Genomic DNA, 25,259 nt, shown 5'->3' on the forward strand with positions numbered 1-25,259 from the left:
GATTTCCACTTTCACAATGTTGTAGTGGATACTTTGCTGGCTGTTATACTGGGCTATTTCTTTTGGGTGTTTCTGTCATCAGCTGCTTGTTTGTATTTTTTTATCTTTGCTTGATTATTTGATGTTGCCAGTAGAAGATCGTTTCTGATGGAATGTGGAAAGAGTCTTCTAAGCAGCATTTTCAACAAACGTGCACTGAATCCGTCTCCTTACTCAGTGAGACATGCAATTGAACGTATGGAAATATAGACAACAGCAAAGCGGCTAAGAGCTGAGAAGAACGAAAATGAGATCGGCAAGGGAGGCGCGTTTTCTGACAGTAAAAGGGACGGAAAAGTCAGTACCTGTTGCATTACGTGTGAAACACCATGTTTCACTGATTCAACGTTTGTTATTCAATATGAATTTGCATAATAATATATGCGATGCAGTAACAGTGATTTCTTAAATTATCGATGAAAATGTAAAACTCATTAATTACTAAAATTTATAAAATGTAAACTTTCATTATAAATGTTTCTGCATGCAGAAACTATTGCATAATGGAAGGCTGCCAACAGCAATGCGCGTTGCATGTTGAAATATTTACAATGTGAAAACAGGAGATTGCAATTAATTCACAAAGATAAAACAGCAGATTTATCTATTGCTAGTTATAAAACTTTGCTTTCATCATTAGGTCATTTCATTTATAGATGATTTCATGTATGTAAAAATTTTAAAATAGAAATATTTCAAAACAATATTACTTACTCAACGGACAACTTTAATGAAGACAAAATATAACAATTGCAAAATGAATGATTTCTTTTAATAATTAAAATTTACACATAAATGAATATACATAAATAAATATTTTCATATGGATTGTCAATATTTTAAGATAAGTGACGGTATTTTATGATCATCGCAGACCAAGAAGACCAACTCGGCAGTTAACAAAACAGTTTACGAAATCTTGAGATGCTGGTTCAGCATGTAGATATCCTCTAGTCATAGATTCTTGAGCTGCCTGCTGATAGGCTGCATACTGCTGCTGGCATTGTTCAGCACACAATTTTCCAGTTTCGGTTTTCAACTACAGTAAAATGAATGCAACAATAAACAGCTGTGTGAAAATCAACATAAAGTCATATCGTTATTGATGTATTTTATATAATTCTTATTTATATAAATCTGCAAATAAATATTCTTGAACTTACCATATCGTCAAACACAGCAGCTGACACCCTGAAAAATGTTTCACACATTTTATACATGAAACGTCAAATAAATCAGCATTTTTCAGTAAGCAAATAAGTTCTGAACTTTCAAAACCATATTTATTTAGCTCGTGTTATTGATTTCTTCTAATATTACTCTTCAAAAGTGCACGTGCTATGCATTATTTTATTACATTTGATGGATTACATAATGCAATAGTTAATTATGTTCAAAAAAATAAATGCACTGACAGAATTTGCATTTCAAGATATTATACATTGAAATTAATTTTCAAATGACACACTCTTTCATGAAATAAATTGTGATTAAAAAATTATGTATTTTGCTTTTCAATTTAGCATATGATATTTATTTTCATCGATTTAATTAGCTGCTGCGATTTCTATGCCCATTATTTTATTCGACTCTTATAGCACTTATCATGCATGATTATTATATACTGTTTTTATTATGCTAATAGCAAATAGTGACAAATTTCACAGTAGAAATATGAGAATTATTACTTACGTGTAAAATGCAATAGCGAGAATGCACAGAAAGAATTTCATTTTGAAAAATTTGTTAGTGAATGATATTCTTGGTGTGGTTTATCCTTTTATAGTAAAATCTCATAAAAAAGCATGTGGGCTGTGTTTTTGTAAATATTAACAAATCTGCAACTGATTAAATACACTTTTGATGCAGGGGATGATTCCTGTAATCCGACATGAAAAATAAATATTTATTATTTCTTCAAATTAAATGCTACTTTTCAAGAATTGCAAATTTGCGCGCAATTATTCCAAGGTATTATAGCATGAATGATTATTCAATTATTGCAATTATAGTTATGACAGGCATGCATACACATATAAATATACTGCTGTTTATTGGAATTTAGTTCTGAACGTTTGGTAAACAAATAACAATTTTTGTAAATACCATATTTTTCTGATATTTTCCCGAAAAGTCTGCTTAAAAATCGTCATGTGGCAATTGATAATATTATAGTGCTACTTTGTTCTATAGAAATTAACATACTTGGAATTGAAATTAAAATACACTTTCAATGTAATAAATCAGTAAAAACTGGTATTGTGAATGGGGTGGAATTTTCAAATAATCACTGAAAAACTTTTCACCTCTTTACATGACAATTAAAGTTGAAATAAAATCTGAAATTAATGAATGCATGAAGAATAATGCTGATCAGACCGTTTGGAGCTGTTTTTATTTTTGCTTTATTCGCTTTCATATGGTAAGCAGCATTGGACGAATTTCATTATGCACTACTGTATTTACCTACTGATGGATTGTTCGCGCTATGTGCGCTTTTCGATTACTGGGTTACGTTACCCGGATTTTGAAAAGCGTGTGAAAAAGCTTGAATAATATCAGTTACATCTAAATTTTTTCAAAGAAACCACTGCAAATAATTTTATGTTGTTTTATCAAAAATTGATAAATTAAAATCATCATCTTTTTTCTACGTGCCACAAAATATGACAAAACCGCCTTTGCAGCAGTTATTTTATTTTTTTGACATGGCAAATTGATCATGTTAATCTTCTCCAATCACATGGTAATTAGCACTGGAGATGTAGATTCCACATTTTGCTGACACAACTGCTAATTTTTCTGCCCTCTTTTCCTCCACACAACTAGCACCTTTTTCTTACACTTTTTGTACTGTATAGAGATATATAAGCACACGTTGTGGAAGAAATGCATATCCCAGATTGTATTCTTAGGCCGCCTGTAAATAGTGTGCCGTGAAACATTACAGCCAATCAAAACAAAATGCTTTTTATATGATTTACACTTTCACATTGTTGTACTGATATTTTGCTTGCTGTTATACTGGCTATTTCTTTTGGTGTTTCTGTCATCAGCTGCTTGTTTGTATTTTTTTATCTTTGCTTGATATTTGATGTTGCCAGTAGAAGATCGTTTCTGATGGAATGTGGAAAGAGTCTTCTAAGCAGCATTTTCAACAAACGTGCACTGAATCCGTCTCCTTACTCAGTGAGACATGCAATTGAACGTATGGAAATATAGACAACAGCAAAGCGGCTAAGAGCTGAGAAGAACGAAAATGAGATCGGCAAGGGAGGCGCGTTTTCTGACAGTAAAAGGGACGGAAAAGTCAGTACCTGTTGCATTACGTGTGAAACACCATGTTTCACTGATTCAACGTTTGTTATTCAATATGAATTTGCATAATAATATATGCGATGCAGTAACAGTGATTTCTTAAATTATCGATGAAAATGTAAAACTCATTAATTACTAAAATTTATAAAATGTAAACTTTCATTATAAATGTTTCTGCATGCAGAAACTATTGCATAATGGAAGGCTGCCAACAGCAATGCGCGTTGCATGTTGAAATATTTACAATGTGAAAACAGGAGATTGCAATTAATTCACAAAGATAAAACAGCAGATTTATCTATTGCTAGTTATAAAACTTTGCTTTCATCATTAGGTCATTTCATTTATAGATGATTTCATGTATGTAAAAATTTTAAAATAGAAATATTTCAAAACAATATTACTTACTCAACGGACAACTTTAATGAAGACAAAATATAACAATTGCAAAATGAATGATTTCTTTTAATAATTAAAAGTCACACATAAATGAATATTGATTTAGGAGTGTTTTCACATCTGTTATGAATATGTTATGATATCTTGTTATTTTATGATCGCTGTTGGCGTGCAAGTCCCACTCTGCATGTAACAAAACAGTTTACGAAATCTTGGGATGCTTGTTGAGCATGCTGATATCCTCTTGTCGCAGATTCTTCAGCTGCCTGCTGATATGCTTTATACTGTTGTTCGCATTGTTGTTCAGCACAAAATTTTCCCGTTTCGGTTTTCAGCTACAGTAAAATGAATGCAAAGATTGTTAGTTAGGTGGAAATCGATGTAAGCTCATTTGATATTTTTTGTATTTTATATTTTTGTGAATCTTTGAATAAACATTCTTTAACTTACGATATCTTCAAGCAAACCAGCTGACACCCTGAAAAATGTTCCAATCATTTCATGATTAAAATTTTAAATACGTCTATATTTTTAGTATGCAAGTGTGTTATAAATTTTTTTAATTGTATTTATTTAGCTCTTGTTATCCAGCTCTTTTAACCGTTGCTCTTGAGAATTATCTGTGTGCACATTTTTTTATGGATTTCATACTGGAACAATTTGTAATGTTCAAAAGAAATTAATGCTTGGACATAATGTTTGTTTTTAAAATCACATTTTAATTCTAGGTATTAGATATTAAAGTTTGCTTTCATGTTTTACTGTTTTTTGAAGTTAAATGTGATTTCAAAAATGTATTGTGCTTTTGAATTTTGCATATGATATTCATTTTTATTCATTTATTGGACAATAGTCTTCTTTATGCCTATTTTTTGTAATAATGGTAACACTTTTAATACATTATTATCATGCGCTATTTTTTTTATGCTTATAATACATGGTGAAAAATACCAAGTTAGATATATCAAAATTGTTACTTACGTGTAAATTGCAATGGCCAAAATGCAAAGAAAGAATTTCATTTTGATGAATCTGTTAGTGTATGATATTTTTCGTTTTGTTCATCCTTTTATAGTTGAAAATCAAATGGTGCTTTGTGGGAGTTGTTATTCTAAATACGAAATAGCTACATAAACATACACAGCTGTTCAAATAGGTATTTGTTGCGGAGAAATGGGAATAAAATATTAAGTGCTTTTTTATATTAGTTAATTGAAAAATTAGCCAGTCATTTTAGTTTATGAAATACTTGTATTATTTGCATTGCCGTGTTTTGAATTCAGAATCATGTGTGTAGGCATTGCTTTTTTTCTAATTTGTAAGCAAATAACTTCATGTCGTTTATGTTATCAATAAGCAAATTTTTTTATTATGAAATGCGGCATGTTTATTAATGCCCTGCTGAAATGTTTCTGCACTTAGTTTGCTTTTTGATGATGCCACTGTTGTACCTACTTCTGCGAATAATTTCTTGCTTGCAAATCACCTGTTCAATTTAAAATGTTTATATAAAAATAATTATTAAGATAGCAATCGTAAATTTTTTCCCATTCTTGAATTATATCTTAGATTTGATTTGTTTGATTGATATAAAGATTGATTTGGTTGATATAAAGGCTTAAATTGAAAATCATCTGAAAATTATATTCTTTTTTAGCTTTTTCATTACGTGCATGCGTTTCCTTCTTATCAAATCTTAAACAGCTTTCATTTAATAAATTTGCTAATGTTCTGTTCCATCCGCATAACTGACTGATATAAAAGCATATATGAGTATCATGTCGCAACAACTCGAAATGCTGATGAATCTGTGTTTAGTTGGATGTTGTTCTTATTTTCTGTTACTTTCTCTTATAGTAATTTTCGCTTGTGAGTCTTTAAGTAAAAAAATCTTAAACTTAATAAGCAGTATTTGTAATTTTGTCTTTTTTGGTGCATAGATAAAAAAGTTTTCTATGAAATGATAAACATTGTCATCTTGGCATCATAATCGAATTGGACTTTCTACAAATTTTCCTTCAATTATTGCTTTTGTTAGTATGATTTTTCAATGGTGCATTGCAATTAATTTTTATTTTGTTACTCTTTCATTTGAAATAATTCCTGCTCTCCTAACACTGAATTTTATCGTTTTTTGTTGCTGACTACTTTTTTGTAGTTTTAGCAGTTTGAATTTAGCAGTATTAATTGAGTAATTAAAATTTACGTTTTATCCGCATCAAAAACAATGCAGTTTTCCAAATATTTATTTATACTGTTTCTCATTTTGTAATAGAATTTCAAAAATGTTTAATTTTCCTCCATCGCTTCAACCTTTTCAGACACTTCCTTTTCATCGCTAACCTCTTCTTCGACAAATGTTATCATAGCCGCAGGTGATTTCAGTAAATGAATATTCTTCTTCATATTTATTTGATCTCTTTCCTTTCGCATCTCGATTCCCGCTTTCAGTCTGCGAAAAATAAACGAATATAAACCATACATAATAAAAGCATTGATTTCACAAGACGGAAGCATTTCACAAGATATATTGTGCATTATTATTATATATGTACTATTTATAAATCAGATTATAAATGTAATGTACAAAAATGCATAATCTCATTACAGAAAAAAGTAATAAAGTAAAAAATGAATTATACCTGTTTTTAATAAATAGTGCCTGCCGTTTCTGCTTCACCGATTCTATTTTCTTCATTATGTCAACTGTAAGTGTTAATGTTTAATTATTGGAGTGTGATTTTCAGTAAAAAAGAAACTTTACCCGTTTTATTCCAAACATTGCGATCGTACTTCTGTGGCTCGTTTCGGCGCTTCTCGAATTCAAGCGATAAATCATTCGACAAGTCTTTGTTCATCACTTGACGTCCAGCTTTCGTCCAACCAAACTTTCTTGGGTTTCGCTTCATTTTAAAACTTTTGTGACATTTGCTTCGACAAAAACGAAATATCTAAATTATCAAAAAAATATGTTAACCGATTTAGATTAACGGGAGTTTTCTTTACAATCACCAGAAAAAAATCATAATATCCATAAAAGCTTCATAATCACTGTAATCTCATATTAAAATCATTCGTGCATAGTAATATTACAAAAAATGCATTAAGAATTTCTAATTGCTCTATTGCTTTATGCGGTCTGGCATATTTTACAGCTATAAAGAAATATACAAATAAAAATGCATTCAAATTTTCACTGAAAGGAACTACATCTTAAAATAAATACAAACGATAGAAAATCGCATAAAACAAGCAATTTAATTAAATAAGCTATCATTTAAAGTAAATGATTTAAAAATAACAACTTAAGCCTAATAAAAAGTAACCTTGCAATCGTTTCGAACAAACATAATTCCATGACCAGGATAAATTGTCGACGAACAGAAGTAACACTTTTCCAAGCGCATGGTAACTTAACTCTAAAAACAATAATGAAAAATGACAGAAATACCATTTAATATAGAAATATTCATACATGAAGCATAGAAAAAAATCATATCAGAACATCACTTAATGCATAATGTATAATTTTTTGTGTATATGCATGCATGCAAAGTAATAAATAAGAACTACTATAAGGTACTAGAAATAACAGAATTTGAAAAAATGGTTTAACAGCTAATTAATACAAATTAAATTAATATCTCAAAAAATTTTATCATTAACGTAATCATTAAAATGAATTCTACAATAAAATGAGCCATTAAAATTATAAAATTATAATAAAACTTATTAAGCATACTGTAACAGTACAAATGTGAACATAAGTACAAATGTAAATTTAAATGCTGAAACATCATTCTGAAATTATTTAAAGTGTAATAAATAGAATTTTTGAACAAAAAAAGAATGTTTTTCTGTCTAAAGGTTTTTAAATAATTTTTTAAAATTTGTTTTAATTTACTAAACAGAGTAATTTACAAAAAATAATTTGAATGCAATTTTTTACTCGCAAACAAAACGTGAAGAATAAATACTGCTATTATTGCGCAATTTTTAATGTATTGCAAAAATCTTGTAACAAACTAAGAATATATAATGAATGGATTGACATAAAACATCAATTTCAACGATGATAAACTGCAAAGACTATCATTGATTTACTTTTAAAGATGCAGAGCGTAACTGCTACTAATTCCATCACTTGTCTCGAATCACACAAGCATTTTCAAAATTCAAATCGTTAATACTAGGATAAACCGATTTTATCGTCTTCTCATTTTCCAACAATACCTTGATTTGCTGTACTGATATTTCTTGATACAGTTGTGAAAATTTTTCATTTTCAGTATGACTGAAAGTATGACAGTAGTCAACAAGAGCTTTCATAAATTCTTGCATAATGTGAATGCAGGATGCAAAAGATTCCGCACTTGACACTTCTACTAAAATATCTTTAGTTTCTGGAGAAATCTAAAATTGTAACTACAATTTACATCAACATCGTTTATAAATATTTTAACAAAACCGTCTAACAAAAATGACAAATAAAATAATTTACAAATAATAAATGTCATAATGTCAAATTACGTGCACTGTCCAGTGCACTTCCTATGTAAATACATTGATAGAAGTTTAAAATTTTTGGTCTAATCAACCATCATGCCATAAAAACAAAAAGTAAAGGACAATAAATGAACCAGCTTTCGGTCAACTCACCTTTGTCATATCACCATTGGTTAACGGCGGTAAAGATATTACCATTCCTTCAGCATCAATTAAGCATGGATATGTTGATTTTCTTGCTAATAAATAAATATACCTGAAATGAGAAACACTGAAAATTGTACACAAAAAGTACAGTATGAAAGTTTTTACTGGTGAATTCCCGAGTGAACATTGCGTTTTTTCTCTTTTCTCAAAGCTTCTGCACCAGCTTTCAGTTCACTCATCAGTTTAGCTGCCGTCATTTCCGATGTTCTGTTCAATGGTTTGATCTGGAAACAATACAAGAAGGGATGTATCCAAAAATTGAAATATCAGTATAGTATAAATTGTGATGAGACCACGAAACGATTCGTTGTACAATTGCAATAAATGTAAGATTAAAATTCAGTTATAATTAATCAAAATTATGTTCTCACAAAAAACTGAATAAAAACTGTTTTTTGTTCACCTTTATTTTCTCCGGATGAAGAGCTGTGTATTTCAAAGGAAAGCGGACTTTAGCCAAGTCATGTGTAGCAACAGTTCCAAGTATCCGCTTATTGCAAACATTGGAGTGCAATTTGCTCTTAAGTAGATCATTTAAAACAACAAATATAATATAAAATAAAATTGAATTGAATTACTTGCATTGTGATGAAGAGTTTTTTCTTATTTGAATCAGAAAAATCTAAGCCGCGCACAATACAACATACAAGATATGGCCGCACGTTGGCAACAGAATTGCACCAAATTATAGCATTACTTTCATCAGACGGTTTGACCAATATGTCGAGTTTCTTATTTTGATCTTGTGAATCTTTTCTTTTATTAGGTGTGGCTGGCTTTTTTCCTGAATTCGATTTGTCTGTTGCTGCTTCATCAGATGCACGGCTCTTTTTTACATAATCTAAAATTACTTTAGTTTGTCCTTCTTTTAAAAGTTTCAAAAGGCGTCTGTCTTTAAGTGGATTGTCGTTTAATAATAATTCACGCAATTTAGAACATGAACTTAACTCCCTCGGAACGTGCTTAATTTGATTTTCAGACAAATCCAGCACTTTCAACATCGGCAATTTTTCCAACTCTTTGGGTATAATTTCAATTTTGTTGCTTTTCAACAGAATTTCAGTCAGATGAATCAAACCAGACGAACAAATTGTATTCGGAAATTCCACAAGCTGATTGTGAGAAGCATCCACATGAATTAACCAGCTTAGCTGATCAAATTGGATGTCCAATTTTGTTAAACAATTTCCAGAAACATTCAGCAGTTGAAGTTGGCTACAGTTGACCAGTGTGGACGGCACGCTGGTCAACTTATTCCAAGAGAGATCCAAATTTTTCAGACGTTTCAATTGGCCAATACAATCTGGCAGACTGGTGAGTTTGTTGTTGCGCAAAACCAAGTTAATTAATGAACAAGCATTGCCAATTTCATTCGGAATTTCACTCAGATTTGAATAACTAAGCTCGACAAAATTCAAGCCACTTTTTTTGAAAATACTCGCAGGCATAGTACCAGTCTCTTGATCAAGCATGTCATTCAGCTCTGAACCTGTCAACTTCAGTTCATGTCGACCATCTTGGCCGTGACCATCTTTCTGACTGTGGTGGTTGCCAGCTTTTTTATCACTCATTCTGAAGTTCCTATAATAAATTCTTCAAATTTCATATACTTATGAATAACTATCTAATATAAAAGAAAAATCAATCGAATTTATTATCGAAACATACAACAATAACGCTGTAAAGACAAAAATAAATAATTCTCTGAAGAAAAAAAAATTCAAGATATAAGGAAATTTTTCAATAGTGTTGACGTCATTGTGAAAAACGTTAAATACACGTTTTGTACTTGCATACTTTTTAACAAATCTATAATATTACAGTGCCATTTGATTTGCAAGTAAAGCCATACGTTTTTCGATTATTTTACTAAATTAAATTAAAAATTGCTCGCTTTTACTGTACCTAAGTGCTTTCTAAGATGCAATGTTTTTTTTTTATTTTGTATTGAAAGAAAATTTAGTTTTTCTTTTTGAGTAAAATTTTATAATTTTAAACTTTGAATGATAAATTATGTGAAACTAGCTATACATTTTTTTCTAATAATTTTAACTTTTCATTTTTTATTATTCACAAATTTATTGTTCAGTTATTGATAGTGACACACTATGAAAAAATGAGCTTACGCAAAATTTTCACTTCACATTACGTATTTTGGAAAAATTATTGTAATATAATATGATAACGCACGAATTTGAATTTCAAATGTTTTTCATTTACAGTTCTTGTTCATGTAGCAAACTTATCACTTTTCTTGTTTTGGATTGGCAACTATAGTTTTACTTCTCGTTTCTACAATCTATTTTTTAATGCTTAACTTTGTTTCTCCTGAAAGTGAAATAAATATTAAATGACTATTTACTTATCGACAAGAAAACAAAAATAATACATTTTACCAAAAAGTTTATTGCCATTCCTTAAGAAGTTTCATTGTCTATGAATTAAGATATGCATTATATTCCATATCCAATGCTTTTCAAGAGGTAAACACCTGAAACATGATTTTATTCAGTTTTAAAGTTATTGAAATGCATAATGCTGTACCGGTTTCTATTAAGCCAATCCATATAAGGAAAGTGATAACATCGTTCCGAGTATTCAACTCCGCCAGCTCTTCCAATGGCTCACCAGACAATTTCGAGTCATTTCGGGATTCATTCATTGTTCTAAATAAAATTCATATAAAATTATTGTAAACATCAAATCATAAAACATTCGCATAAAACGCAGAATTAAATGAAGTATTAATAAATGTGAATTCTTTTAAAACTAAAGCTAGCGTGGGATACGTAAAGCATACTGTAAATGTAAGGACTACTATAAAGTTCAAAAATCTTATAAATGAGCTGCATTTATTAATTCACATTGAAAATTATATAAATTACTTTGTGAAATATAAAATAAAAGCAGCTTATCAGATTATTTACAAAAGCAAAATTTTACAGATAAGATCAAATAAAATATGCGTAAGTATTAATCGAGTATTACATTATCTACAATTGTTTCCTGAAAAATTCAAACAAATTATATTCCTTGAGCGGATGCTTTTGTGGGTAGCACTTCCCGATTGGTTGACTTTGATTTGTCGTAACACCTACTTTTTGGTACTGAAGTACTTTCACCATTTTGCCATCCGGGCATTTGTCTGTGTGATGATTTATTGATTTTTCTAACGCTCTTGACGTTGACAAACTTTTATTAAATTCTGTGCATTCCTATTATTTTTCAAATGATCTATTACGTAAATGTAGTTATTTTCCATTTTTAAATAGACCACAGTTAATCAATATTTATTGATTTGCTGTTTATCAAGTATTGATTTACATATGTATATACAGAAGCGTATTGTTTCGTACACTGTGCGTGAAAAGTACAAATGCGAAATGACATGGGCAGAGTAGCATCAATTTCTGAAATTTGAAAATCGTTTGACCGGCATAGAAATGCTTTAAAATGGTTTATTCACGTTGTTGACTTCAAAGGCACGCCGCTCGACATTTGATTGGTCTTAAATTTCATTGGTTTACACACCAGTTAAATTTCATTAGTTGTTGTTGTGATGAATTTTATTCGTTGTAGCGAACATAAATTTTACTGGTTGACATTGTAATGCGTGCTATTTGTCAAATTTTGGTTTCTTTTTAATGGTCAGTTTTCTGATATTCCAAGCTTACTATTTTCATTCTATTTATATTAAAAAATTAATATTTAATGGTATTTAATGAAACTAATTATAATTAATTATTTAAATGAAATTCAGTAATATGGCGTATCCATCAGGAACTTTTCCACGTGACCTTTCTGACTAATAACGGCAGTAACTTCTAAACTTGTACACATTTTATCCTATACCCCTGCAGCCTATTTTATCCTATACCGAAATTAATTTTCAATAACAATGGACACTTGTTGCGCACTGAAAATATACTTTATAACGATCCTAGTATTTCTTCTGTTTACCAGTATGTTTCAGTTTATATTCCCTTTCTTCAAAAACAAGGGACATTTTATCGCAATAAACTTTTACCACTGAAAATAATATACAAATTCATCAAATTAACAAATAAATTAATAGAAAGCAAACTTTTGAACAAGGTCTTTAAAATGCTGAATAGTACACACGCAATAAACCGAGTCAGTTTAGTTTAAAGTAAAGCAAATTTGTTAGATCTCATCGGCAGTTGCATGAATATAATTAATTATACTCAAAAATGAAACCGCAAGAAAATTTGTTTGCAAGCTTATAATTTTCAAATGCTAGTCAGCCTTTAATTTTACTTAATGCTACTGCTAATATATAGCGAACATAAATAGTAAAGCTTTGAATATCAGAAAACTGACCATTAAAAAAGAATCCGAAATTCGACAAATAGAATGTATTACAACCGTAACCAATGAAATTTAGCTTGAAGACAACAAATAAAATTCATCAAAACGATAGCCAGTGAAATTTATTTGCGCTTATTGGCTTCACAGCCAATAAAATTTAGGACTAATCAAATTACGATCGGCGTGCCTTTGATGTCACAAACGAGACCGAAACCCTTTTAAGTAAAAACTATATAGCAGGAAAACAAGCAAAAAGTAGGCGTTACGATAAATCAAAGTTCACCAATCAGAAAGTGACTCATCCATCAGCTCAAAGAGTATCAGCTGTTCATATGCAAATTTATATGTTATTAATAATAGTAACAATTATTTTATAATGTGGCTTTTTAGTTCTAAAAAATATTTTATTTAGAACTAATTAATTATTATAAATTTATATATGTATTATATTTTGATAATTATGCTTATTTTTTAGATGGGATTACTGTATGTTGTTTCCAATACTATGGTAGCCTGCATTTGCTTAGTTGATTGTTCTCACTGCCCTTTGTTTCGCTATAAGTAGCGTTCGTAAAACTTGTCAACTGAATTTTGATTGCTGTTTCCCGAAGAAAAGTGGCAAAGGTGACAAGCATTATTTTGCTTTTAGTTTATGATTAAGAGTGAAAATAATATGCATTAGTAAAATAAGTAAAAATATTTTTAATAACATTGTTGCCGAATTCATTTTTGTTTCTGCTTTCATGATTATTTCATGCTTTAAAGATAACTCATAATAAAGATGAAAACATGAATATTGATAAATAAACTGATAATAATACAGTGCTTATGCATATTTCAGGTTGAAACTGAAATGGATACGATCTATAACAATCATGACAAAGATAGAAATAATGCTTTACCAAAAGAAAATGGAGATTTAAAAAAATCCAGCGGTGCCAAGGATCCATCTCCTGAACAGGAGAATGTTTCTGTTATGACTGTACCCGAATATCATGTGAAGCAAAAGCTTTTCACGCTGTTGACGTTGTCTGATGGTTATCGAACGCAGCCGAAGTCAATCGAAGCGGCTCGTAAGAAAACTTTCCATTTTTGGGACACGCAACCAGTTCCAAAGTTTGGTATGTTTATTTTTAAAATTTATTCACTTTTAATTAATATTTTCCTTTTTTTCAGAGGAAAATGTGTTGAGCAGCGAAGCCGTAGAACCAAATAAAAAGATTGAGGATGTTCGAAAGGAGCCATATTCGCTTCCTGAAGGATTTGAATGGTGCAACGTTGACGTGGACAATGAAGAACAAGTCTTTATTAATTTCTTTTTCTCAAAATTGTAATATTAACTTAAAATTAATTTAGATGGAAGAAACGTACATGTTATTGCAAGAGAATTATGTCGAAGACGAAGATAATATGTTTCGTTTTGGTTATTCGCTTGAATTCTTGAAATGGTATGTTTACTGTTACTCATTAGCAAATTTTTACGCGCAGTTGGTTTAATCATATCATGTTAGTTGTTGCAGTGTCAACACTTAATTCGAATTAATTTGATTGTTTAAATTACTCTCGATTTTATTGCTTCAAGCAATATTTTTTAAGTTTTAAAAAGTTTTTCTTACAGTGTTGTAATTTTTGCAGTGTAATGTATTGTTAATATATGTACAGAGGATAGTATTGATTGATTTGTTTATTTTATGGGTTTGGACAGCCATACAATGAAAACTGAGTAAGTTAGCTTTATAATTTTAAACTGGCTTTATACTATAGGGCTCTGAAACCCCCGGGATGGCAATCTGATTGGCATATTGGGGTAAGAGCGAAGAGAAGCAAAAAGTTAATCGGCTTTATTAGTGCAATTCCTGCAATGATACGAATCTACAATCGGTATTTTGAATGTGATATTATTCATTGTTATTATATATTTTATGTATATGTTTCTTAGGCTCATTTGTATGGTGGAAATTAATTTTTTGTGTGTTCATAAAAAGTTGAGATCTAAACGTGTAGCTCCGGTGTTAATTCGAGAAGTCACTCGGCGTGTAAATTTGCATGGAATATTTCAAGCTGTTTATACTGCTGGAGTGGTACTGCCTCGCCCTGTAAGCACTTGCCGGTAAGAATGAGATCAAACTTGCAATTGGATGCATATTTGTTTTATTGGAAAATGTAGTGAATTTTTGTTTTGTTAAGCTACTGGCATCGTTCATTAAATCCAAAGAAATTAATTGATGTTCGTTTTTCTCAACTTGGAAAAAACATGACTGTTCAACGCACGATGAAGCTGTATCGTCTGCCAAAGGTAGTTTATTTATTTTTGATTTAATTATTGAAATTAGTTACTGTTCATTTATTTAGGAGGTCCGCACTGCTGGCTTTAGACGAATTACCGAAGCGGATATGGAAGCGGCGTTTCTTCTATTGGAAGAATATTTAAAGAAATTCGATTTGGCTCCGGTTTATTCATTAGAGCAGTTCAAGTATTGGTTCACTCCCAGACCGGATGTTGTGGATACCTACGTAGTCGAAGTCTGTTTATGGAAATTATGTTTCTTAGCATTTCAGTATACCTGCATTAAATGTTTTTTCATTGATTTCAGAATGATGGTGTAGTTACTGACTTTGCTAGTTTTTACACGTTGCCATCCAGCGTTATGCATCATCCAGTTTACAAATCAATTCACGCTGCGTATGCATTTTACAACGTTGCTACAAAAACTTCGTTGGTTGACTTGATGCACGACATCTTGGTTGTTGCTAAAAATGTAAGCATATTTTTATCTAATGATATTGAGAATGTTTTAAATAATTGTTTTTTTTTCAAATAGGCAAATTATGACGTTTTCAATGCGTTGGATTTAATGGACAACAAAGTATTTCTAGAAAAGCTCAAATTTGGCAAGGGTGATGGCCATTTGCATTATTACTTGTACAATTGGCGCTGTCCAGTTATTCCTCCGGATAAGGTAGTTTCGTAAGAATATTTAAAATTAATATTTTTGTTTGAATATTTCATTTTATTGTGAAATCTTTTTTTAATGAACAATGATTTATATAAGAGCAATACTTTCTTTTAGATTGGATTGATTTTGGAATGACGACAGAAAAGAAACCCTTTTCCAAGATATAAATGTTCAAGTTGACTCTATTTAAGCAATTTACAATATGTAAATACAAAATCCACATATATATATATATATCATTTGAATTGATTTATTATATATATATATATATATATATATATAGCATCGTAATATGTAGTTATCTCATTTAGGTTTTTTGTTATTTTCCATTCATAATGCAACAGTTCTGTGTTTTGTGCGAAAATATGCCTGGTATATACAACTATGCGTGTTTAAAATGATTTGCCATTTCTCGCTAACATTGTATGCTTCTTTCTGTTGAGAAAACAAGTAAAACATTCGTTCTATTGCAAGTTTGTTTCTTCGTTTACAACAATCATAGTTTATAACCAGAATGAATTGCCACGACACCATTGCAGAGGTTGTTATAAGACACTTTTTTGAAACGTTGCATTTCGATCATTTCAGCAAAGCGTTCCTAAAAAAGAAAAACATTTATTAATACAGTCAGAGTGATGTAAAGCAAATTATTACAACCTGATTTGGGAACTGACGTATACTTTCTACAAGATACTGATAAGAATTCCAGTCGTTAGCAATTATCTTTCCAAGTACAGGAATGATGTTGAAAGAATACCAGTCATAAAGTCTGAAAGCAGTGTGAAAATGAGAAATGCTCATTTTTATGAAATGTTACTTTGACAAATATTTGGATTGAACATGACTAAATTCGAGACACATAAAACGGCCACCAGGTTTCAGAACACGATATGCTTCACCTATTACCTGAACAGTGATTGCTTGCACAGCTTTTGTAAAAGACAGTAAACAGAAACGTTCTCACTCGATCAATATGCGTGCAATTACGAATGCCAAAGGCAATAGTGAAAATGTCGAACAATTCAGATTCAAATGGTAAACATTCAGCATCAGCCCGAATCCAGGAAATGCCTATTTATTGTCAAAGAAAAAGAAGTCGAATAAAAGCATACATCTGAAAGAAAATATCAATGCTTGCCATTCAAATGCAACTGTTCAGCTTTCGCTTTGCCGACATTCAACATTGGCTGATTAATATCAACCACAGTAACGGTACAAGTTCCCAAGCTTTGGCCATTTCGAACCGAGTGAGCAACGGCACGAAAAGCAATATCGCCGGTGCCGCCGGCACAATCCAAAATATTGAACGTTGGCAACGGATGCATCTGGCGTACAAATTCATCTTTCCACAGCCGATGCACGCCACAACTCATCGCGTCATTCATCAAATCATAACGAGTAGCCACATTTTCAAAAACTTCATATACTAGAAAAAAAACCCTACACTGTTATGCACGGCTACTGACAAAATGGTGAAATTACTAAACGCACACCTTTCTGCCATTTCTTTTCTTCATCAACCGGTTCAAATCCAAAATGAGTTTGCTTAAACCTCTTCTGAACAGAGGAGAAGGCAAAACGATAATAAGTCCGCAAATTGTTGCACAAAGAAACTGACATTTATAATTAACTGAAAAATGAACTGACCGACTGAAAATTGAAAGTTAATTTGAAAAAATATTCAAAAAGTAAAAACATAAATATCAACAAACGTTCACTAAAACATACTTCTAATTTATAATTTTTCACCAACTTAGAAGTTTACGGTAACAGTATTACATATAACTTTATTGTCATTAAAATTTTAATGATAACAAAGTAACATGGGCGCTGGAAATAATTAAATGATGATACCACAGCATGATTGCAAATAATTAAATTATTTATCTTTTTTTGTCTATTTCTTTTTTTATTTATATATTTGCTATTCATTACTATTATAATGGTAATGGTAATGATTTGATGAGTGATCATTGTACCTGAGAATCATGAAATGAACGTACCATAGTTTGCGTGGTTGTTTTGAGATTAGTCCATAGGTGCTGGTTGGTTGCTTTGCATTAGCGTTGCATAGACGTTATCGAAGCGTTTCTGAAATTTGTGTCATATATTCCGCATTGTGTACTTAAGTACGTTGAATAGTTTTTTTTGATTTTTATTTTATTTCTGAAATAATGCATATCGGTTTCTTTTCATCAAAAAGTTCTTTTTTTTTCTTTAGTAGGCTTGTTGCTGAGATATTGTTAGAATATTGCAGTTAATAGTACAAGATCTAGAAAAGCTGTATTCTGTATTCAATTCTTGTTGATATTGCATTTCTGGAAAGGTATCATGTTATGCCAGATATCGTATTCAGGTAAAGGAACACATTTCAGTGCAATTCTACGCACTCTGTATGCACTGTCGTTAATAATTTCTATTATCTCCGGGTCTGCTGTTCTACACTGTGATAGTTCAAAGTTATCAGACATCGTTACAGAAATTGATGGTGAAGTGCTAGCTTACGTTGACTTAGACAGAGATCTTTTCTTCGATTTGGTTGTCAAAGTAGAACCGAACATTTTGCAGTTTTATTTGGCTAAACAGAATGGGTCGGGATTTTTGCTTGCTGACTCTTTCACTATTAAATTGCTTCGGAATCGGAATATTGTCAACGTCGCTGTTGGCAACTTTGACGGTGATATGTATCCAGATTTACTTGTGACGACTAAAGATATAGTTTCGACGAATTCATCCAAAGTTCATGTTTGTTTCGGTTCTGAGAGGCACTTTTTCTGCGATTCACAGACGTACGATATAGAGGATGAACCGCAGCTGGTGGATTGCGATTGTGACCAGAAGTCAGATTTTTTGGCATTGCTGTCAAATGGTTCGATAGCATGTTTTATAAGTGGAAGATCCGGCCGACAGTTTGTCGAACAGAGATTCATGGTCGAGCTGATATCACCAGTTCGTCGACCATTCTCGGTGGCTTTTGTTGACATGACCGGCGATCTGATTCCCGAGCTGGTGCTGATGACTGACACAGTGAAAAATGGTTCGTTGGTCGGGTTTGAGGTCTGGACTATAAACGAGACCAGCAGAAGCTGGGTTCATCTAGATGGAGACATCGAACCTCTGCAGGAGCCGAGAAAGCAGTTGCTTTTGTTGAGCAGTTCAACGAAAATTGGTCAGCCACTGTTCGAGGACTTCAACGCCGACGGTCTGATCGACATGATGGTGCCAGTGCTGACCGAAACCGACTCGACAATGATGGTCTGGTCTGACGGCCGATGGTCCGCCTGGACATTAAATACTACCGACTCGGATGGCGTTATCTGGCGATTGGTCGTCGACTTGAACCAGTCATCCACGTTCAGTTTGCAAGCCGGCGATTATCTGCACAGCGGATATCCAGCTTTGTTGGCAGTGTTGGAAAACGCGAACCGACAACGGGCGGCTTTTTTAATGACCAGCTACCCTTCGCAACGGCAATTTCGCATCGACAAACGTCTGCCGTTCTACCGGGACCCTTCACTGACCAATGCAGCCTTTTACGATTTATCCGAAGATGGATTTTTGGATGTGATGCTTTTGCGCAACGTTTCCGGTAGGTCGTCGTCATTGTTCATCTTGTCCGAGAGAACATTGCAGTCGATTTTTATAAAAATTCAAATATGCTGGCCACTTCCATTCGACAGTTACCTGATGTCTTGGCCTGGTTCAAGCGTTCAATTGCAGTTGATTACTTGGAGAGGCACCGTGAACAAATATGCAGGCGCGCTGATGTACAGCACCGCTTACAAGTCATTGTTGTTGCCTTACAAAGTTATCTCCACTGGTTGGCATAGGTGGAACGACAACAGACTCAAAGTAGGCGTCGCTGTTTGGTCTAAGGCGACGTTCGAAAAGCATGATTTAATGCCGATCACAAGAACCTATGTCAATCCTTATCCAGCTGACAAGCCTAAACATTGGAAATTGACCCAAATGATTATTTGGAGTCGAACGCGCATTATCAGTGGTTCTGTATTGCTATTGGGGACGATAGTCGTATTATCTATTATAATTTTCTTTATGGAAATCAGACAGTGGCGAATGAAGATGTTGGGAGAAGAGGAATCGTTGATTCCCCGCATTTCAACCTACTACCGATAATTTCAAACTCACCATTGCATTGTTTTGAAATAATATATATATATATTTATTTATTTATTTATTTATTTATCTATATATTGTTGTTGTTATTTCCTAGATTATTGTTTTTACTATTTCATCATTTGTTGTCATTATTCAATCATTAAATTAATTATTATTATTATGCCTATTACTTTTGTTTTTCAGCAACAGTCCACCATCACTTTGTCTATGAACGGGTTAGAGTGAACGGGCATCGTGTCATTCTGTCAATAGCGTAACCCAGAATAAAACAATAGAAAATATGCAAACAAGATAAGCAAATTATCAGAATAAAAATAGCGAATGCAAAGTAGCCAGTTTTACAACAATGAGTATGTTTGAAAACAGAAACGCGATGGTATGCTTTTCATAAAATCATGCTATCAGTAAAGTGGTCGTGTCAGTGATTAATTATTTTGAAAATTACAAACAAAATGCAAAATGAATGGAAAAAAATGTTATAAAACTAAATTGAAAAATGATCAACCGATGTATTATGATGCAATATAATGCTGATGTGGATTTTATAAAATTCCTGATGTGAAAATCTGCTATTTTCCCCTAAACAATTTTGTCTAACGTTAAGTGTTGATTTCTAAAAATATAACAGGTTCTGGAAATTTTTAATTTTATTTTCACATGTATACCCAAAACAGCCATTTAATTAAGCAGAAAATGTTACGAAATGTATGATTATCCGACGATGCTAAAAATATGACTGTTTCAAAAATTTCATAACTTCTGGACCTTTGACGACAAAACTCTTGGACTCAAAAAAATGCTTTCTTTCCCATAAGACAATGTTTAAACGATATTCCAGTATCATTTTGTAATTCCCTTTGTTGAACTCCCGTTGTTATACGTGGTATACAATGACCTGCATAGCAGTTTAGGAATTCTTTTTATAATATTGTCACATGTGAAAATCATCAATGGTAGCATTGAATAGCAAGTGAAACCTTGTAATAGCATGTTAATTGGAAATTATTGTTTTTCATACAAATAATATTGTCAAACAATGACAAAGAAAACTTGACGTAGTTTGCGCATTTGCACATGTATTTTGTGTTATCATTATTTCTTAACATTTAATTGCACCTATTACGGTGCAGATTAGTGCCCATTCTAACAATAAAAGTAAATTGGTTTATAATTATAGATCATTAGGATGAAATACAACGACTAAAATATTTTACAATTTAGAAGATAATCAATTTTCAAATTTAAACTAAATCATATATATATATATATTTATTTATTTATTTATTTTTGTTTATTTAATTATAGTTTTACAGTTTTTTATTTATTGAAATTCCATCTAATATGAAAAAACATAATGAATTAGCTGAAAATACAGTATTTTGTAACAATACTTGATTTTCATTTTTAGATTCCACTTTTTTGTATGATGCAAATTGAATATTTTTGCAACTTGTTTACGGGTACTGTTTTGCAGGACTTAGTAAATTTGTGATCGAAAGTAGCATTTGTCGAAGACAGTTACGCAATGAATGAGAAGATGGTATGAGCAGACGGTCACTTTTTCTGGTGTTTGTCAGAATTTAATTTATAAGTTTACTAAATTTGCTGATATTTTCTTAGATTATTGTTTTGCATTCAGTAGGACATGTAGAACTGCAGTGCATTTAATTTAGTATTAAAGTTTTCTTTTACTGAATGCTCTACTGTACTGACAGAGTTAGTTTATATTTAGTATAATGTAAACAAGGTTTATCATTATTGAGAAAAATCATTTAAGGGTTCTGCAGTATTTTTGATGTTTTTTAAATATACTTTTTTTGTTATTTATAAAGTTGTTGTCCATTCAGGAGCAGGATGGTAAAGATGACATTGAAGTGTTCGGTGAGCATTTGAATAGGCTCTTGTCCATTTACAAGTTAGTTTGAATTTTCGTTTCTTTGTGTCGATGTTGTTCTAATTGTGTTGTGAATGAATTTCAAGTGTCGAAGGCCAGAAAGTTAACAGAAGTCATACTTATCATCTTTGTTATCTGCTTCATTTTGAATTGTTACCTTCTCGCGTTTTGAAAGATATTCAAAATACGGGCGACGGCAGCTATTACAAAACTGAAATGAGATTTTTTACCAAATTAATTCGAGAAAGACCAGCAGTTCTGACAAATTATAGTAAAGATGCTGAAATTGCTACAAGTACAATTCTTTTTTGCACTTTACTAATTTCAGATGTTTGTTTATTTTGTCATTATATTTTTTAGCATTTTATTCTTGGACACTGATGAAAACGTTGGGAGTGTTTTCAGTTTACGGTTCTGTAGCGTTAAAAGAGGAAATAATGGAAATGGCTCGGATTATTTTCAACGCTCTTGGTCAACGATATAGCGTGTCAGTGATGGAAAGGCTTATTGTTGAATTTTGTAGTCAGTTGTTTTTTTTTGTTTGGCACTTTCAACGCTTATAAGAATTTATTTTTGAATATTGATAAATTCAGAAATTCAGTATATTCGAAGTCAAGCGTTGAACAAGGCTGGAACGAAAATGGCATACACATTTCAGTTGGGTTTGAGATCTATGGAAGTGGAAAGTGTCGGTGAACAATATCCAACTTTTCACATGACTGATTTGGAATTTGAAATTGCAGACAATGATCAGTGCGAAATATTTCAGCGTTTCTTCTGGTATCAGTCATTAAAATTAATTAAATTGAAATACACGTCAAAGGAAATATTATTTCTTTGTTTTTCAGTGATTTTATAACTCAACGAGAATCAATACTGATCAACGTACAGTCGAATTGGTTGGAATGTTTTTTGATTACCATTTTAGATCAATTTGAAGACGGCGATTTTGAGTTAAAAGAGGTTAGTTGGTACTTATTTGAAAATATTCCATAATATATTTTATATACGTGTTGCATTCGAATTAATTTTTTTTCAGAGAAGTTTGACGTGCCTTTTGAATATAATTTGCAATGAGAAGACGGTATTTCCACCGCATTTGGGTCCATTTTTTATTGATCACTGTTTCGCATTCATCGAATGGTTAGCTGAATACTGGCCGAGCAGTTTTGTGTAAGTAAAGTTTAAAAAATGACAAAAAATAGAAAAAGCTTTTTTATTGTTAATTTATTGTAGAAATGCAGAACACGTTTGCACACTTTTGGTTGAAGTTTTGCAATTTTGTACAGCATATGCGAATGGTCATCAACGACCAGTCGGCTGTTCAATTTTGTTTCAAAAAATTACAAGCAAAATGTTGACTCAGTTCTGCGAACGTCTGAAGCGGATAATTGTGAATGCAAATTTCGCTTCGTTTGATGCAAAGTTGCGCATCCGCCTGTTGGAAATGTTCACCTATTGTTTGTCAAATTTGAGACTGTTCCCGCCAGTAGACGAAGAAATTGCCAACCGTTTGGGCTGTTGTTTCGAAGCGGCTTTGGATAGCTTAATCTCGCGGACACTTCTAGCTGAGGTAGTTTTGCTTTTTATATGTTTTTTCACTTCCACTGGACAATTATTTTTAGCCATTGGAAATGTTGCTCAGTCATTTGTTTTATTTTTGTGATCTCGTATGGACAAGTGAATCAACCAGGTACAGTTGGAATGTGGGCAGCTTTACCACGAAGAGCTTACTTATTTACTTACTTATGACATGTTTTTTCAGTTGCTTCATTTTTGAATATTACCAGAAAATGTTGGATGAAATTACCAAAGGCTTTGCAGAACCGGCAACAGTATGGCATAAATGAGAATATTTTTACAAAAAAGCATATCAGTTATTTGTCTTTTCATCAAATTTTTTCAGGTTATTGAAGCATTATCCACGTGCAATTTTCTTCTGCGCGTACTTTTCCACGTAGAAGAGGAGCAAATGTCGTCAAAATTTCGGTTAAAATTTTATGCATATATTTGATGAATATAATTCCATTTTTTAATACTGGTTGATTTAAATTATTTTTTTTTGTTTCAGTCAAGCTCTTGACATATTCAAGTGTGAAATTTGCGATCGGCTGTTTTCAATGCAAGATGGTTTCGCCGTGGTGGTGCCAAATTTGAACGGCTTGAATCCCGACATAGCGGCTTCCATGTTCCAACTTTTGATCGACACGATTACATTAATTTTGCTGGCGTTTGTAAACAGTAAAATGATGCTTTTGTTGTTGTTTATCGAAATTTATTTTTTCCATTTAATATGGATTCTATTTCAATTGCCCAGAAATGAAGGTTCATCATGTTAATTTTGCTACTGCTTTGCTATCATTGCCATGGATTGACACGGTAAGTTATTGAACCATTTGTTGATAAAGATTATTCGTTATTATTATTATTATATTTATTTTGGTTTGTTAATTCAGGAAGATTTGTTGGATTCGAAATGTGCAGATGTTGAACAATTTTCATCGATGAAATTGATCGTATCGCGTTTAGGTGAGGTTATTGTTTTTTTTGAATATGATAATTCTTTTGAAAATTCCATCTTTGAAAAAGATTAAAATTTTTGTTTGTTTTAATAAAATTTTTTACTCATCAGATCTGTGTGCTGTTGTCCAGAAGTGTTTGCATTCGTTGTCAATTATGCCATCGATGTTTTGTCCATTGTGGAGAAGTTACATATTTAAAAGTTGCATTGTAATGTGCTTTTTTACAATTGTTTGTTTGTTTATTTATTTATTTATTTATTTTGCGTAGATGTCCGGAAGAAGTGAATATTTTTTGTATTCTTTGAAGAGGTTGCCGACATTGTTGCAGCATTTATCTCTGGATCATCGTCAACAATATTTCACCGAAATACAAAAGTAATCAAATTACAACGTCGTCATAAATTCGCAATTGTTTTCTATTGTTGATTTTTAATATTTCAGTCTTGCATGTTCGAATCATTTCCATGGTGATGATCAGACGAAATTGATTGGCGCCTTCAGTGAATGCATCTGCGTCATGGCCAATGCCTGTGATATGAAGTGACACTATTAATAATTTTGATCCATTGGTAAAATTCCTCCCACTGACGGAAATTTTAACCAAATTCTAGTTATGATGAAGAACAAAAAGCAAAGTGCAGATGTTGCTCTGGTGAATTTTTGAAAATTGACCACGACAGCTTTGCCAAGTATATGCCGACGTTCTGCCCCACTAGGTTCCTGTTCGACCGTATCTCCGAGGCAAAATTAGCCAATGAATGTGAGCTTGCTGCAAGCTTAGTTGTTTTTTCCTTTGCAAAACTGACTTTGCCAAATTTCTAGATTTGGCTTTGTTGGATTTGATTCGTGTTGTTCTTGTCCATTGCAATTTGACGGAAAATGAAGTTTTTGAAATTTACCAAAAGACGTGCTTTTTGATAGATTTCGAAGATTTGTCAGTCAGGAAGA

At 31.8% G+C, this 25,259-nt stretch overlaps 7 protein-coding genes across 7 annotated transcripts; 3 read left to right on the forward strand and 4 right to left on the reverse strand.

Annotated features, from left to right (window-relative positions):
- Nucleotides 1-904: 904 nt before the first annotated feature.
- Nucleotides 905-1,772, reverse strand: Tsp_00552 (conserved hypothetical protein). The gene is made up of 3 exons (XM_003376241.1): nt 1,732-1,772; nt 1,203-1,230; nt 905-1,078 (listed from the first exon to the last, which is right to left on the reverse strand). Exons 1-3 carry the CDS (start codon nt 1,770-1,772, stop codon nt 905-907), a joined length of 243 nt encoding a protein of 80 aa, XP_003376289.1.
- A 2,136-nt stretch (nt 1,773-3,908) lies between these two features.
- Nucleotides 3,909-4,778, reverse strand: Tsp_00551 (conserved hypothetical protein). The gene is made up of 3 exons (XM_003376242.1): nt 4,738-4,778; nt 4,207-4,234; nt 3,909-4,091 (listed from the first exon to the last, which is right to left on the reverse strand). Exons 1-3 carry the CDS (start codon nt 4,776-4,778, stop codon nt 3,909-3,911), a joined length of 252 nt encoding a protein of 83 aa, XP_003376290.1.
- A 1,210-nt stretch (nt 4,779-5,988) lies between these two features.
- Nucleotides 5,989-7,264, reverse strand: Tsp_00550 (ribosome biogenesis protein RLP24). Its single transcript, XM_003376243.1, has 5 exons — nt 7,232-7,264; nt 7,083-7,175; nt 6,521-6,707; nt 6,399-6,462; nt 5,989-6,208 (listed from the first exon to the last, which is right to left on the reverse strand). Exons 2-5 carry the CDS (start codon nt 7,161-7,163, stop codon nt 6,046-6,048), a joined length of 495 nt encoding a protein of 164 aa, XP_003376291.1. The 5' UTR covers nt 7,164-7,175; nt 7,232-7,264; the 3' UTR covers nt 5,989-6,045.
- Nucleotides 7,265-8,887: 1,623 nt separating this feature from the next.
- Nucleotides 8,888-9,818, forward strand: Tsp_00549 (conserved hypothetical protein). Its single transcript, XM_003376244.1, is given in 4 exon segments — nt 8,888-8,977; nt 9,449-9,493; nt 9,533-9,645; nt 9,662-9,818. 4 exon segments carry the CDS (start codon nt 8,888-8,890, stop codon nt 9,816-9,818), a joined length of 405 nt encoding a protein of 134 aa, XP_003376292.1.
- A 964-nt stretch (nt 9,819-10,782) lies between these two features.
- Tsp_00548 (hypothetical protein) lies at nt 10,783-11,731 on the reverse strand. The gene is made up of 4 exons (XM_003376245.1): nt 11,644-11,731; nt 11,491-11,614; nt 10,961-11,135; nt 10,783-10,797 (listed from the first exon to the last, which is right to left on the reverse strand). The coding sequence occupies exons 1-4, from the start codon at nt 11,729-11,731 to the stop codon at nt 10,783-10,785; spliced, it is 402 nt and encodes a 133-aa protein (XP_003376293.1).
- Nucleotides 11,732-13,651: 1,920 nt separating this feature from the next.
- Tsp_00547 (glycylpeptide N-tetradecanoyltransferase) lies at nt 13,652-19,892 on the forward strand. The gene is made up of 9 exons (XM_003376246.1): nt 13,652-13,871; nt 13,975-14,099; nt 14,155-14,246; nt 14,738-14,908; nt 14,986-15,094; nt 15,151-15,321; nt 15,393-15,557; nt 18,032-18,111; nt 18,209-19,892. Exons 1-9 carry the CDS (start codon nt 13,652-13,654, stop codon nt 19,890-19,892), a joined length of 2,817 nt encoding a protein of 938 aa, XP_003376294.1.
- Nucleotides 19,893-20,552: 660 nt separating this feature from the next.
- Tsp_00546 (conserved hypothetical protein) lies at nt 20,553-24,855 on the forward strand. Its single transcript, XM_003376247.1, has 19 exons — nt 20,553-20,600; nt 21,201-21,269; nt 21,304-21,375; nt 21,728-21,810; nt 21,876-22,084; nt 22,150-22,311; nt 22,383-22,575; nt 22,638-22,752; nt 22,829-22,962; nt 23,026-23,362; nt 23,415-23,482; nt 23,555-23,624; nt 23,696-23,778; nt 23,861-24,023; nt 24,115-24,168; nt 24,246-24,323; nt 24,422-24,496; nt 24,619-24,686; nt 24,753-24,855. The coding sequence occupies exons 1-19, from the start codon at nt 20,553-20,555 to the stop codon at nt 24,853-24,855; spliced, it is 2,184 nt and encodes a 727-aa protein (XP_003376295.1).
- Nucleotides 24,856-25,259: the final 404 nt, after the last annotated feature.

Source organism: Trichinella spiralis (assembly GCF_000181795.1).
Source record: "Trichinella spiralis strain ISS 195 chromosome Unknown Scfld4, whole genome shotgun sequence".
Lineage (NCBI taxonomy): Eukaryota > Metazoa > Nematoda > Enoplea > Trichinellida > Trichinellidae > Trichinella > Trichinella spiralis.